This window comes from Acinonyx jubatus, chromosome F2 (genome assembly GCF_027475565.1).
Source record: "Acinonyx jubatus isolate Ajub_Pintada_27869175 chromosome F2, VMU_Ajub_asm_v1.0, whole genome shotgun sequence".
NCBI lineage: Eukaryota > Metazoa > Chordata > Mammalia > Carnivora > Felidae > Acinonyx > Acinonyx jubatus.
This window is the reverse complement of record NC_069394.1, coordinates 26,207,826-26,224,962: the sequence shown is the minus strand read 5'-3', so window position 1 is coordinate 26,224,962 and position 17,137 is coordinate 26,207,826. Positions and strand designations below refer to the sequence as shown.

The 17,137-nt window shown below is 34.9% G+C and overlaps 1 protein-coding gene across 6 annotated transcripts in view; it reads right to left on the bottom strand.

The window, feature by feature from the left end:
• Positions 1–17,137, bottom strand: part of CSMD3 (CUB and Sushi multiple domains 3) — a 1,242,277-nt gene that overhangs the window by 89,866 nt on the left and 1,135,274 nt on the right. For all 6 annotated transcript variants that reach the window (XM_027064013.2, XM_027064014.2, XM_027064015.2 and 3 more), the window contains 4 exons: positions 7,394–7,474; positions 6,336–6,449; positions 1,341–1,529; positions 811–957 (listed from right to left, as the gene is read on the bottom strand). In XM_027064013.2, the coding sequence (XP_026919814.1) occupies positions 811–957; positions 1,341–1,529; positions 6,336–6,449; positions 7,394–7,474 (531 nt within the window). The remainder of the gene's footprint in view (positions 1–810; positions 958–1,340; positions 1,530–6,335; positions 6,450–7,393; positions 7,475–17,137) is intronic.

Genomic DNA, 17,137 nt, shown 5'->3' with positions numbered 1-17,137 from the left:
ATCAGAACACGATACAGAAAGAGATGCCTGATTGGTTTTGAAATATTCTGTTATTGAGCACAAACCCATTCCTCTGACATGATTTAGGATGACAAAAAAAGGAATTTTGAAAAATGAATAACTATTTACATATACTTATTCAATAAGAAAATATTTGGCTCAGAATCATTAGACCCGATAAACAGGAAGGGGCATAGAGAAATTATTTCATCTTGTTATTAAAAAGGAATTTTATTCCATATCTTTCTAAATATTACTCACTGAAAAGCAGTAATATAAAAACAATTATTTTTTCAAAACTGAAGGTTTTTAAAGGATGTGCTGATCACTTCACTTGCAATATTTAACTTACTTAGCAGGTATCATAAATGGATGGATAATAAAAACAAAGATTTTTACCATTGTATGTTTATCTTTTGTTTACCCTTATCATATAAAGGAGTCATTCAATAGATCTGATACACACAATTGAGCAACAGTATTGCTATTTTGCAAGAATTCAAGGGAAATAAATGTATTGAAAAAAAAGTATTGAAGATACCAGACTTTAACTTATAACTAACATATATGTCATAAATACCCTAAATGCTTTTAATCTTTTCGAAAATCACAAGAGAGATATTGGATTATTATCATGACAATGGGGAAACTGAGACACAGAGAGGCTACATAAACTGCTCAAGGAACCTCAGTGCAGGACTGTGACTTAGATTCGTATCTAATTGAATAGTATCTGCGTCTGTGCTCTTTAGCCACAGCCATACTGAAGATGTCGGTGGGATCTGTACTGAAGTTGTAAGTATCACATACCTATATATCTTATCCGGAAGCCTTTTTTGTTATTGCCATGATCTGCTGACCATTGAAGAAATACTTCATGACCGTTGCTTGTTACATTAAAAGGAGATGAATAATCTCCACTGAGGGAAATAAGCACTGGACTTTGAATATTTGGTCCTTTGGGAAGAAAATAATACAATTTAGACATACCTGAAAAATTATTTTCCAATTTATCTTTAATATTTTATATGTTTAGAGTACTATTAACTATGGTGACATTTTGCTCCACAAGCAATTTATATCATCAACAGTACCTTAAAACATATTATCTTTGTTTTAAACATTTAATTCCACAGCCAAAGAATCTATAATTTGTAAAATAATAAGCTTAAGTACAGTTTTCACATGGTATCTAGATAAACTTGATATTGATACTTCTAAAAATAACGGGGGAGATAAAACAAAATCATATAAGCAATTGTTTATACTGAAGGTCTGCATGTAAAATTAGAGTAGTTGAGATGAATTTATGAATATGCAGTAAATGTAAATGATATTACCATCATACACCTGAAGAACATCAAATTCCTTTTCTGTCTGGAAGAATTCTACAAACATGCTGATATTATATCCTTTTTCTACTGAAATGCTCCAGGCACACATTTGAAGATTTGGGTAACTATCAGGATATCCCGGGCTCAGTATGACTCCAGTGGAATCCAGCCGTAATTCATTGGCAGGACAGAGCACTATCAAAGAAAGAAATCATTAACTAATGCTAGTGTGTTAGACCTAAGTTTAAACTGCATTTTAAACATTGGGTACTCCACTTTCATGTTTAATCATTATAAAGGAGACACGACTTTGAATTATGTGTTTGAAGAGATAATTTGTATTAAACTTGCAGTTCAAAACATGGAGGAATGACCAAAAAATTAAAAGATAAAACATTTATCTCCTTTGATTTCTTTATATACTTTCCCTACATTTCCCCATCTTCTTGTGTCCTCTCCCCGCTGCCCCTTTTGTTTATGTCTTTGCTTGTCCTTTTCCTTCCTTCCTTGTTACTCACTTTCATTTCTCCTCAAACTTTAACTCACTCAGGTATGTAGGGCCAGACAAGAAATTGCACTCTATTGAGAGTATTCATTCCTGGCTAGGCTACTTCTGAACTCAGAGATGGGGGTAAGCCATGAGGATTTAACACAATTTTAGGTTACCAGTCATCTTTCAGTTCTTCGTGTTGTCTCCAGACCATAAATGTAAGACAAAGTATAACACTTCTTATTTCATAATGATACCACTGCTAGACAACAAATATATGTATATTCAAAAATACAGAAAATTTGTTATATGTTGACAATAAATATAATTATGATGTAACAGCCTCCAAAGTATAGTAAACTTTAGTTGTTGGCATCAAGCATCATGTTTTGGGCCAAATACAAACATCTACTTAAATTTGCATTTGGAATGAGAGCGTGGGCAAGATGATCAAATTCTTGCCATTCGAGTGATGCTATTTCAGCCTTTTGTTTTTTTTTCTTAAGAGTTTGAGTATTGGAGCTGCTCAGTATAGCTTACATTGTACAGAAGTAAACTCATATATACCAAACAGTATTTAGTTCAAATACAGAACTTTCTACTTGTCAGAACAGTGAGAGTGGTTACAGCAAAATGTCCCATGTGCACTATTGCTAAAAAGTTTTTAAATTTTGGAGAGACCAGTTTTGGGGTATTATTACTGGGGACATTCAACTGATATGATGGGCAGAGTAGACCACTTTTGAGAATTTGGTGAGTTGGAAATGTTTCACACGACATTTCCTAATCCAATTACTATGAATCAATTTCCATCTTGGAGTTAGATAATGTGGATCTCAAAATAATTAGAATAGCACCTTAAGCAGTATTCTTGTTTTTCAGTGTTTGCTCAAATGAGCTAGGCTTGGAAACACCAAATATAGTTGCTGGAATATACATGAATAGATGAAAGATATATATTCATCACTTCCTGGATACAAGGACAATGAAATACTTTGAGTTATAAAGTCTCCATGTAGTATAGGGATAGAAAAGGATATAAAAATAATAGATTTTGGCAATATATAATTTCTCTTTAATCAAGTTGATAACTTGAAAAGAAATTTGAAAATAAAATTAACCATAACTAATATTAAGACACTTGAAAATTGACTAAAGAATATAGCATAGTTAGATATACTAAAAACAAAATACTAAACATAGAATATAGTAAAGCTAAAACATGTAAGAGTTGTTTTCCTTTTTTTTTTTTTTTGGCTTTTACTTCTGCTTCTTTTACTTCAATCTAAGATGTTTGTTTCTTGGATATAACTTTAAGATTTCTCAAAAATAATTAAGTAAATGGTAGCAGGTCATAAGCACTCTAAAAGAAATCTGACCTTTGCTTTTCATAAAATGAAAAATGTGTAAAATAAACAAAAACATTAACTTGACAATCGTAAATGAAATGAAAAATTTGAGTCAAAGATGAAGAATACATATTAGTGAGTATATAGCTATGGCATATTGAAATGACAGATGTATATAATCATATGGGAAGCTGAAGTAAGTTTAAGGAAGGGTTTATTTAGTGTGTGCTCAGCTATTTAATACCGTGGAATACTTAACTAAGTATCTGTTTGGCTTACTGAGCATGTGACTTCTTCACCAAAACCATTTAGCAACTTCATAGTTTGCCACAAAGTCCTCCAAGTTCAGTCCTTACCCACCTCCCCAAGTTTCTTTCCTCCTCCTCCTCCACTGAAGTGAAATGCTCCAAACATAGTAGATAAACTATGTGCAGCTTTTTGAACTCTGCACATTCATTCATCCGTGCTTCTGTTTCAAATGCCCTTTTTTCCTCTGCTGCATTTGAAATGTTACTGCCTTTCAACACCCAGATGAAGTGTCTCATCTTCTGTAAAATCCTTCCTGAACCGCTCTGCTACCAATCTGAGCAGAATCGCTGATTTCCTTCTTGGTGTCTCTGCAATGTATGCTTTTATTACTGCAGTTAGCAATTTCATGGCTATTTCCTTAAATTTTTGGTGTCTCCCTTTCTGGGCTATGATTATTAAAACCAAGTGCCATGTCCTATTTAATATGTTGGCCCCCATATTCTAAACTGAATAAATATTCCAGATTACTTTTGAAAACCTGATATGATTCAATATAATTTACTTTAAGTACACAAATTAACCTATTTTCATACTATCCAACACATACCAAGAAGCCCTACAACCATCAAGAATAAGAGGAATATGTATTGATTGTGACTATATGTTAAGACACTGTTAAGCGCCTGTTGTGCATTATGTAACTTATCCCAACAACTTTAGAAAGCGTGTACAATTCCTCCTGCCATTACACATACGAAGGAACCAATGCCCAGAAAGTTTAGAGTGCAGAGGTGTCACAGGTTCAGCTGGATGGACCCTGCAGTTTTAACCACCGAATATAATCACCCATTATACTTCATTTATATCAAAATCTTTGAAAAGCAGCACATTTAGCATTGCTTTCCATATTTTAAGCATGATAAAGAAAACTAAAAAGGATAAAGGGAAGAATAACAGAATTGATGCAGCGTCTTTTAGGAAAAGTGAGAAAACGTGAAGTAATTTAAGATAGACTAAAAACAATGTATATTCGTTCTAACAGACTCCAAAAGAATGACCGTTTTGGCAAGTCTGTGAATTCAGTCAAATAAAGAAAAAAGGTAAAGTTAGAGTTTTGGCTTAAGTACCTGGTCAATTAGTTAATGTAATAACACTGCATAAACTAATTCTGAGAGATGATTTATTAGGGTTTAGCTAGTACCTGAAGTGCCATTATGAAATAAAAATTAGTCTTTTTTTGTGTTCTCGATAGTACATAGACTAGGAAGAGATGTAATTATTAATCAGTAGCAACTTCTGATTGTAGATTGAAAGTTTGAGTGATGAGGGATTATTAAGTAATTAAGGTATCTAGATTGTTTTATTTTAATTTTCAGAAATTTATTGAGATCCAGATACAAAAAAATAATTAAGTGTTGCCCTCTAAGAACTCACAAAAAATTTTATATATTGGAGTCAAAGAGAAAGTACTGACATGTAATTGTTCTTTCAAACCTTCTTGTGTCTGCCCAAGTTATTTTCACATGTATAATTTCCCAAAAGGCTAAAATTATATCCTCCACATTCACATCTAAATGTTTGAATATGTACCTTGAATAATTCTAAGTGGCTAAAAGGAAGTCTTGTGTGAAGGAGAAAATTGAATGAATGACATTTAAATATCAAGATTATAGGTGATAGGCTTCAGAAAACCCAAACAACTTCTAGATGCTCTGAAGTCATTGACTAAGAGCAAAGAAAATGCTCACATTGGTGTTCGTTTTTACCTCCAAACATGTCTTTCCTTTTGCTATTGTCAAAGCTTCTTGTGAAAATCCTTCCATTTTATTGCAAGGACTCCAATGGGGTAGAAAATTAAATGTTATTTCCTACTTATAGCATGTTTGGACTAATAAACATGCTATAACTAAGAAACGTAAAAATAAAAGTTTTGTTTTTGGCTCATTTTAATAGATAAAGTTAAAGGTCTGTGCAAGAAACAGATTTCCATTTCTCAGGAATAAACTCCAATGAAGGAAGTAATCCAAGAAAATCTGGGGAGGGATTGTCAAATTCAATTCAATTTCATTCAAATAAACCACTATTTATAATTAGTTACTATGTGGTGGGCTCTGTTTTGGGCCCTACGGGGTTACACAAATTAACAATATGTTATTTTTGAACACCAAAACTCTCGCACACCATTCAAGGTCCATCATGGTCTTACCCCTGTAATTTCACAGTGGATTCCTTCAAGTCTATACCTCTGTTTTCCACTTCTGTGTCTCCACATGTTCATCTGTCATTTGGACCACCCTTTATTTATCTCTATTCTAAGTCTCGCCCATCATTTGGAACGAAGATTCAGGGAGCAACAATTCCATCAAGCTTTCCCTGCCCCATAAACAATAAAACATTACATGATTCTATCGCCCCTTGACCTGTTTCCTAAACACTGTATTCCTACCACCTACATGGATGTTATATCCCTTAAGCCATGTTGCCTTCACAGCAGGAACCATTTATAGCTGGTTACTCAAACCCTTATATGTAACAGATGCTGGATTAAAGTTCAATGAATTTAGTGGTTAGAACATAACTATGTCAAGTAAAGGCAATCAACATTGGAGTCTTTAAGTTTTTTTCTCTTATTTTCCACCTCCATTTCCACTCCTCACAGCAAAATTAATTTAAATAAATTGAACTGACTTTGGGATAAACTAAAAGGAAAAAAAAATAGACCTTGGAAGAATAAGTAATTTTTAAAGTTAAATCTGAGAAATCATGAAATAAAAGACACTACGTATAAGCTGTATAACTTTTAACATTATGGCCAGTTACATATTTATATAAAGTAGACTTTTCTCGATTTTTCCATTATTGGATTAAACATAAAACAAATGCTTAGAGATAAATAATCATAGGAATTAATACCTTGACAAACTGGAGGTGCTCCATCCATTTGAAGTCTTTCTCCTAATCTGCATGTCAGAATTGCATTACCAACCAAAGTAAATCCTGGAAGACACTGATACCTAATAATGTCACCTATTAAAAAAAAAAGACAGAGGCTTCAGATAGGCAACAAGTTATGGTAACAATGAACAGATGTTTCTATTGCAAAAGTAGAATATTTTTTTCCTTCAGTTTATTTTCAATTGGTATAAAATTCTACTAGTTATAAGCAGGGATAATATTCAAAACATTGAACTACAAGTACCACATGGACACTGACAAACCAGAACTGAAGCCAGGGGTAAACTACAGTAAGATTTAACTGGTGTGCACCAGTTGGATGTAAGCAATAGCAGTAAGGAAACAATCTAGTTGGTATAGTTAAGGTATTCATTAAAAATATATTAAGCTAGTTAAAATGATTCAGAATTATTGCTTTTATATTAAGTTTACAGTAGTCATTGATATTTTCTTAATTTCTCAACCAAAATCAATATGATGATAATGATGAGTTTATTATAGGAATGTTAAAATGTCTTCTTTTGTTACATCATTTTTTGAACTGTGAGACATTATTGGGATTTAATTTCCAAAGGGCTTTATTTACTATTATATTGAGCATAATCCACCACTTGTCTTTAAAGATATGGAAATAAAGCATATCTTCTAATACACCCCATATATTCTTCATTGTATGTTTCAGGCTTAAGCCTGAATTCAAAGAACATTACTGTATTGCAAGGTAACAAAATAATAATTTGGAAGGAAGCAAATTATTGACCACCAGAACATGGTTGTATGGTTCAAATGATATGCTGGTTTTCCAATTACATATCCTAGAGATACAGAATTCTTGCTTTTTGCCTAATACTCCCTTTTGGTCTTTTCACTACTGTCCAATTTTAAGAATTCCAAACAATCCCCATCAATCCAGAGAAAGACAGTCTAAGAGAGGTTGCTACTATTCTGTTTATTTCTTTTAAAGAAAATACTTCTAGTAACACTATGTTTTTAAAAAATAATTTATCAGACTTTACCTATTTCAAATTCATCATCTTCTGTCAAAATTTCAGCATTGGGTACAGGTGGCGGAGGCTGGCACACTCTTAGTTGATAAGCTATAAAAATAGACAATGTGTTTATTCCTTCTCTAAGAGACTGTATATATTCACACATGTGAAAAAAATAATGCAAGCTTTATTTGTAAGAATAAAAATAAATGGTATAATTTATCAAGCTTCAATTATTTGTTTATTTAAAAGATGATACAATATTGAGGGAAAACAAATCATTCCTTAGATGCCAACGTATTTTCCAAGGGAAGAATGCTTACCTGTTACTCCTTATTTCTTACCCTCATTCTATTCCTTCTTGTTATGTGCTTCATAATAGCTGTTAATTTTCTCCTTGGCATTATCACAATTAACAATTTTATATTCATTATACATACATCATTATAAATATGTCATTGTTATGTGCCCAATGCCAAGGTTCATCTCAGTCTCCTGCACCTAGCAAAGTGCCTGGCATGTATTTATAATCGCAAGCAAGTACTCAATGCTTGCTCGATTCTGGAAAATATTATAAATATTTTTCTAATATTAACTCAGTCCTCACAAAAAATGTGTTTATTTTATTACTTAATTCATGACTATGTCTAGAATCATCACCATTTTATAAAAGAAAAAACTGTCACAGAGAATCAAAGAATTTGTCTAAATCACACAGCTGTAATGTAACAGAACTGAGATTTGAACCTGGGTAGTCTGGCTCCAGAACCTTCTCTCCCCATGTTATATGAGTATATTCATGAAATACCTATTAGTTATATTTCATGATTCTAATAATCTACATCACTTGAATAGGTTGTCCCCTTTAGATTAGAAACACTCCTATTTGGCATAGTTTAAAAGCCACCACAATAAAAATTTTTTAAGAATACAAGTATCATGATTGCTAGCCCCATCTGATATCTACATCACAGTTTTATTTTCACTATGATTTATAAATAATGTAATATAATCTTGTTTAGCCAAGAACACACTTTATCATAACATTTGAAGAGTGCGTTTCATATGCTTAATTTTATTGCTTAAACTCAGGAGTTAAATTATTTAGGTACCTCAATGATCAGATAATGAGAATGAGGTTTAAAAGACATAGTAACTTGTCTGAGCTCACACAACTAGTACAGGGTTTATCCAAGACTCCAGCCTCTGTCCCCTAACCCCAAAGCCCATACCTTCAGTATTGCCACTATCATGAAAGAATTATGAGAGTACTGGGGAACATCAACTGGACCAGTTAAGGAAGACTCCTAGAAAAGGAGATGGATAAAGTACGGTTTGTTTTTCTTAATTTTTTAATGTTTATTTATTTTTGAGAGAGAGAGGATGGGGGAGGGGCAGAGAAAGAGGGAGACACAGCATCTGAAGTAGGCTCCAGGGTCTGAGCTGTCAGCAAAGAGCCTGACGAGGGGCTCGATCTCATGATGGGCAAGATCATGACCTGAGCCAAAGTCCGACGCTTAACCGACTGAGCCACCCAGGCACCCCAACATTTTAAAGAACGAGTAAGATTTTTCCAGTTCTGAAGGGTAATCATGGACATGAGATCGTTGCAGATGGAGGAGAAAACATGAGCAACAAGTTGGGCACTGATTCATCATGATGCAACAAAAAGCCATTTATAAGAGGTCAATCGATTAATACACCTCCAGGGTTCTAAGGACAGGAAAAAATAAGAACGTTTTTTGAAATGTAGCTGAAGAGGGATGAATCAAGGAAAATTTTCGTTTCAATTTCCTGCTGTAAATTTTTGTCTGTCTCTTCAAACATCTTCCTTCCAGTACTTCAACCTGTTTATAAAAACACTTGCTGTGCAAAGATGTTAATTTGCAAGTAAAACACTGCTCTACACAAAAGGGTTACCAACTAGAGAAAAGACTCACTGGGAAAGAAGCCCAGGACAGAAAAGTGTAACCTGGATTTTTGAGACAAAAGTTTAGAGTAACATTAGGCATTTTTAAATCATTTTCCTGTCGTAGACCTTAAGAGGGATACAATTACCAAGGCAAAATGCAATTGTAATAAATGCCAAAGAGGTAAGAGAAAGGGGATATATAGAAAGGTATAGGGAGCCCAGTATGGAGAAATCCTTAGGAGACTATGCTTCAGAGGAGAGCATTTTATCTCACCTTTTTTTTTTTAATTTTATTTTTAATGTTTATTCTTGAGACAGAGAGAGACAGTCAGAGCATGAGTGAGGGAGGAGCAGAAAGAGAGGGAGAGACACAGAATCGGAAGCAGGCCCCAGGCTCTGAGCTGTCAGCACAGAGCCAGACTCAGGGCTCAGATATATGAACTGCAAAATCATGACCTGAGCCAAAGTGGGACACTTAACCTACTGAGCCACACAGGTACCCAGGGCATTTTATCTCATCTTGACGTAGAATAGAGATCAACTCAGAAGTTAGCAAAGTGTAGAGAGATGCCCACACATGTATTATTTCACTTTTGTTTGCCCATAAAATTATTTTTGATTTTCATGCTAAGAATAAATTAGTTTATTATTTTAAGAAAGAGCACATTTTTTATCAGTGAGGAATCCATGGCTAGTGTCATCTGTAGAACATGCTTAGAATGACCTACATAACTCAGTTGCAGAGTTTATAAGACTAGGGATTAGAAATTATTATTAATAAGAATCTGATATTCAGACATATTGCGCTATTAAAAAATTTTTTTTAGGTTTTATTTTAGAAGGAGAGAGAGCATGGTGGGGGGGAGGGAGGTGGCAGGCAGAGAAGGGCAAAGGGAAAAAGAGTGAGGGAATCCTAAGCAGGCTCCATGCCAATGCAGAGCCCAATATGGGGCTTGATCCCATGACAGTGAGATCATGACCTGAGCTGAAATCAAGAATCAGACACTGAACTGATGGAGTCACCCAGGCACCCTGAGATTTTGTACTATTTTCCCAAGACCACATGGGTGTTGTGAGCTAAATTCTTTCTTATTCTCTGTTCTCTTCCATGACCTGCAGTTTTATAAAATGTGTCTTGGGAACCAAGAGATCACTTTAGGGTCATGGAGGGTCTGAGGAGGGGTAATGTCCCATCCTCTTGCCTCTACTTCATAAAAGCCATTCTATGTCCCTCAATTTTATAGATTGAATTCTGAATAAAGTTCCCTTTGAACAAATTTTCTACAATCCCCACCTAAGTGATTTCATTGATTCTTGTGACTTCAAGTCTGATTTGTGTCTTAATTCCCAATTTTATATCACCTGGATAAACATGTCTTCTGAGCTCCTCACTGCCTACCTACACTGACCCCTTACTGGTATCTTCTAATCACAGGTGTTGCACACACAGCATGACTTGTCTCAACATTTATTAATAATTGTCCATTTCTTAGCCTATTTGTTCATTGTTCGTGTCTCTGCTTCGACTTTAAATAATATGAGAGAGAAGACTGTTTATCTGCTTTTTCACAATTATATGCTCCTGTAACTATGCATATAACCCAACAAATATTTACTAAATAGCATATGAAACACTGGCTTCCCTGGGAAGGAATGAGTCTCTGAACAGTCTTCCCTGGGATTATTATGTCCTTTAAATTTGCAAGTGGGCATAAAATAGAAGTAATTGTGGGTGACAGTGCTAGGAAATGAGATCTAGGCAGGCCCTATTTACACGGTAGAACTATATAATTCTGACTATAATGTAAAGGAGAAGGAAATAATGAAGGAAACTCCTTTGCATCTGTTTTTCTTTTGACTCTTAAAGACAAGTACTACAAAAAGTAAATAAATCATAAACAGCTTCCAACAATTCTTTTTTCAATCTTCATCCATGTCTGCTGGTTTGTTTGCTAAAATAAGTCTACAATTTGTCCAGTGTCTTTACATTCTTTCTGCGAACTTCTCAGTGTAGACCTGTCATTTCAAACCTATTGTACTGAGTGCCCGTCAAAATTTATGTCGTTCTTGGAACTTTAGAATGTTATGTGGAAATAGAGTTGTTGCAGACACAATGAATTAATTTGAGGTCATATTGAATCAAGGCAGGCCCTTAAAACACCATGCTGTCCCTATAAAAAGAGAGAAGACAGAGATGGAGGAACAGGGAAGACATGTGACAGGGACAGAGAATGGAGTGCCAAAGATTTCTGGCTACCCCCAGCAGCTAGAATGAGTCAAGGAAGGATCCTCACATACAGCCTTTGGAGAGAGCATGGCCCTGTCGATACACTGATTTCACACTTCTGGCTTCTAGAACTGTGAGGGGAAAAAATTCTGTTTGCTTAATCCAGCCAGTTTGTGGTGCTCTATTACAGCAGCCCTAGAAAATAAATGCACATGAGTTATTAAGTTTGTCTACAGGATGTTTCTTGCCTTCTGTGTCTCTCTAGTGCAATCCTTCCTATACACAAAGGAAGCGATGGAAGGGAGGTAAGACTATATTTTTGAGGAGTCCACTGTGTGCAAACAACTCTGCAAGCTACTTTACATGAGTTACTTCATTTAATGCCCAAATTACTACATCAAGATATGTGTAAATAGCTCATGTTGCTAAGAGAGACACTCCATTTCAGAATGGTTGAATTATGTACCCAGTTCAATGAGCCAGAATTTGAGCCACGTGCTTGAAAACTAAGCCATATTTTCTCCTGCATTTACAGACAAATCAACTCGGACTGGAGAATTATTTTGGTGCTGCCATTTCCCTACTGTCAATGTATAAACATTGGCCTACAGATTAAATTTGTAATCTTAGATAAAGCAACTTTCTTACCTTAATTCTCACCCATCCCTCATATGAGATGTCTGCTACATTTCATTTGAACTTTGTCAGGTCCCTTATATTTACCATGTTAATTCCCTAGTATACACTGTCATTTTTGACAGCCTTGCAGGCCTGAATATTGGAACCATAACACTTAGCATTAAGGGTTCTACTATCTTGAATTATTCCACCTTTACTCATTAATGTGTTAGTGCTTGCTCCATGTTTAGCTTGTGTGGGACCATTTCCTACATGTTTACATTTCCTGTAGTGTCTAACACTGTATTTTGTTGTTTATTAAATACATATTATGGGGGGCCTAGTATGTATCAGACACCACATCTTATGTGCTGGGAATGTGGTAGTGAAAAATATGCAGACACAATCGTGCGCTTAAAGGCACTAATTATCAGAAAGATATTAATCAAATTATCTTATTAATGAGTGGAAATTAACTAGCTGAAACAAGGTGTGTGTGTGTGTGTGTGTGTGTGTGTGTGTGTGTGTGTGTGTATGTGTGTAGGGGAGAGGGATGACACATAGAATAATAACCCAGGCAGAGGAATCAGCAAGTGTAATGCCAGCAAAGAGGAAGGCTGGGCGGGGTGGGGAGTGGGGGGCTGGGTGAGAGCCCTGGACTGAGTGAGAAGGGATGAGAAAGACTGGTAAATTGGGGCTAAGTCCGACAGGAGGCTATGGGCTGCACTCAGGATTTGTTTATTTTAATCTGAGGCGAATGACAAACCTGTGAAGAGTTTTACATCTGGGAGTAATGTGATCAGATTTCTCCTTTAAAAAAATAACTGGCTACAGTAAGAAAAATAAACGCAATTGGAAGGGGACAAAGGTGGAGACCCAGAGACTCCTAAAGAGTCTATATTGCAGCGGGTGTTAAATAAACAATTGTTGATTGGATCTAAAAAAACTCACAAGTGTCCTCAAATGGCTTGACATTAAATTAAAAGTCTTGATTATATTCTCCAAGGGCCTCTAACTTTGTTTAATTAACTTCAGCCCCACCTATTGACTGGTTTATAATTTTAGCTGCAAATGTAGAGTTCCTCTCCTCCACTTAAAACTCAAGTACCCCTGATTTGCCATATCACCCACCTATGATGCCATTCTCACCTCATAAAAAATATTAAACCACATCTCTACACTCTCATAATAAGAAACTTTGAAAAATCAAACTCATCTACAATCTACCCCTTACTGTAGTCCCTCCCATTCCCTAATCAACATTGCTCTCAAGTGGTTGACAGGGTAACATTTGATGACATGTCTAAAACTATGCTCTATATAATTTTATTTTTATCTATCTTGTCTTCTTGAAACCTATCTTCCTGTGTTTTTTATAACTTTGCTCTCAGATGACTAAAATAAAGACATTGTCCCTATTAACTCATGTTAACTAGAGTTAACCTCTTGCAGTTACTCTGTTTCACATCTATTTTCCCTCTGGCAATTTTCACAATCCCTAAGAATTTTTTACTGTCCATTTCCTTACACTAGAATATAGACTGTGTGAGAACAGGGACTTTTGATTATCTTATCAGCAGCTAACTTCTCAGGTCATAACACAGTACCTGGCCTGGAAGTAGTCAATAAATGTTTGCTGAGTGATTGAATGCTAGGACAATGAAAGAATGAATAATGAATGAGAAAAAGCTATATATGAAATAAATTCTTACCATATTGAGTATGAACTCAGTCCAGACTCTCTCTGGTTGTAAATCCTGTTTCCAATGCTGACAAATTGGGAAATATTGGGCAAGTTACTTAATCTCAACCTCACTTCTTCTCACTTGTAAATAGCAGTGATAATAGTAATAACATTATGCCAACTCAAAGGGTGATTATAAGGATCAAAATGTTTATATACACAAAGCACTTGGAGCAGTGCCTGGCACATAGTAAGTACACTATAAGGGTAAGCTCTTGTATCAAATTGGAGTTCAATTCCTTCCACATATTTGGTGTTCGCCGATGAATAAGAGCATGTGGTAAAATATACTTTTGCTTTTCCCAAGTTTCACTTTTTATTTATGAAAAACACTCTGATTTGACAATTACTTAAATAATTATGAATAGTTTAGGCATATTGTCTTGGTTGGTAGGAGCAGGGTGTAATAAGGCAACAGTTTAAGGTGTGATGTAACTGAAGAGGAATTAAACCGTGCAGCTCTGATTTTTCTGAAGATGTTTCTATCAACCCAATAAACATCACTGGAAGAAAGATATATATTCTCCAATTTGTGTTGATGAGTAAAATCTTTTGTGCACAAGGCAGCCTGACCTAGTTTTTATTCTGGAAGCTGACTGTGTTCAAATCTTGGCTCTGCTATTTGTTAGCTCCGCTACTTGTTAGCTCCATGACCTTAAGTAAACTGCTCAGACTCTGGGCTTTCGTTTTCTCAGCTGCAAAATAAACATAAATCTAAGATGACTTAATATATTGTAAAGTGCTTAGAATTGTGCCAGACACGTTTCATTTCAAAGGGAGAATGCAGTCCCTGTTTGGCAAAGGTTAACGTGAGCATGGCAGCTGTGATTACGGCTATGCCCCGGACACATATAATCTCAATCTGACATGACTCTGCTCACAACCCCGATGTCATTCAAAGGGCTAGTACCCATGTGATTTCCCAGGACACATCAAACTATTCACCTTGGTTCTACTGTGCTTTAAACTGGATATTTGAAAATGCTGAGATTCCTTATTTGTTTTACCCAGATGTACACTACACTGTAACAGAAAGTCCTTAGCTTCAGTAACTCATTTGATAGCTATGTATGTTGTTGCATATGTCTTGGTCTTAAAACTGCTAGTACAGTGCTCTGGAAATCATATTTTAAAAATATTAACTAAGAACTAATTGAATTAAAGCAATATTACATCCTCTGTAATGTATCTACTTAGGTTATTTTGGAAGAAAATAAACAGGTCTAGGATAAATACTCAATATTATATGGGGTAGTACCCTAGATTGTTTGACCTAGAAGTTATGATACAAATCTTTAGTCTGACTTTTTTTCTTTTTTAGGGAGTGGAAGGAATAAAACAGACCTAGAGAAATGAAATGAGGTAAACAAAGCCACACATTCGGTTGTAGGCAGAACATATATTTTAGTCCATGCTTTTCGTGGATTGTTCTATTTAGAAGCACCTTTACAGTTATGACCATTAATGAAAAAAAGCTGTATAATAGATATTTACATATTTAGAATATACTTCTGACTTAAATCTGTGTTCTTTTTTTATAAGAATCATTTCATTTGACATGTCCTTCAGATTTACGATGCCAGTTACTAGTTAATAATTACATGGGAGCATCATATTCTACATGTCAGTATCTTTGGAGGATGACTATTGCTTACATGGTGCCATGTTTGGTTCAGATGTGTATAGATGTCCTGTTGCTGGTCCAACAGATTTTCTTCTTGAAGTCACTTTATTGTTTTTTAATCTTATTTAGTTAGCTAGTTAGTTATTTTAATTTAAATATTAGTTACTCAACATACAGTGCAATATTGGTTTCAGGAGTAGAGTTTAGTGATTCATGCAACTTACACACAACACCCAGTGCTCATCATAACAAGTTCTCTCTTTAATATGCATCACTCATCTAGCCCATCCCTCACCCTCCTCCCTCTATCAACCCTCAGTTTGTTCTCTATCACTTTAAAGTTTAATTCTGGCAACATTTGTCAGTTATTTTTAATTTCTTATTTTCTTTATAATGAAGCGTTCGACCCAATTCCAGAAAAGAATGCTACATTTATCTACTTCGGTTCAACTGAACTATTAAAGGCTTCTTCATAAAAAACACAGAACACTGACAAATTGCCATTCCTTCTCTAAACCAAAAAAGCACAAGTGTGCAACCTTTTTGCCAAGTACCAACACAGTATCTCTTACAGAGGAAAAAATGGCAATTTTCTCTGTTCCCTTATAAATTCAAAGCTCTGTCTAACCACTGGTTTGCTTCATGGTGACTCAGGTTAATTGAAATACAATAATTTCATGATTTAGGGAAGATTTGGAGGAGGAAAAGCATTGATAAGGATATGTTCAGTTATGCACATCTTTCAATGTTATTTCAAAAGTCATGTAAAGTAAATTAAAGCAGACCCACTTGAAAGAAGAGTTAGGAGTATTTAAAATAAATACTTCCAAGTTCTAATTAAGTGAGAAAAATAATACACATATTTTTTTCCATCTTGGAGAAAATCTGCTAGCAAGTTGATATGAACCATACAGGAAAGTTTTAGCAGTGCTTAAATTACTTACAAATATCACTTTTACTCCATTAATATTTTACAATCAGTTTGTTTCTCTGCCTATATAAGGAAGAATCTTAGAAATCAGGAGCAAATGACTCATGCCTGGATTTAGAGTTGAGACTGAATAAGTCCCTATCATGAGAAAAGAATGAATAAGAAGTTGCTCCTGGTATTTCTTTAGAGATGGAATAACAGAAGTATAGTAAACAAAACTATTAGGAAGTGTCCTGAATTATCAATCAAAATGTTTCAATATCTGCTGTATGAATTAAGTTCCCAATATTCAGATAGCTCATTGAAAATATCTTGCCTTAGTACTAAGCTCATTAGAATCTGCAGAGTGATATGCCAAGGATCTCTTCTCTATGTAGTTGAGTCACCTGGCACATCAGTAGAAAACAGAACACATCAGCATTATCATTTGATCTTTGTCAGTCTCTATTTTCCTCTCCCTGTTCACCACCATTGTTTGCTTTGCTTTTGGCTTTAAACAAAGATGCTATAAGCTATCATTAACTATCATAAACTACCCTGCATATTGAAAATAGAACAAACAAACAAACAAAACACACAGCTCAGGTGTTCTCTCAGCTTCGAACTGGCCTGGCTCTAATTGACAGGCCCTGACTTTCCACTGTTGACCAATAACAATTTCACTAACATCTAGCATCAGACATGACAACTCTTTGACCTTGTTGGAACAAGACAA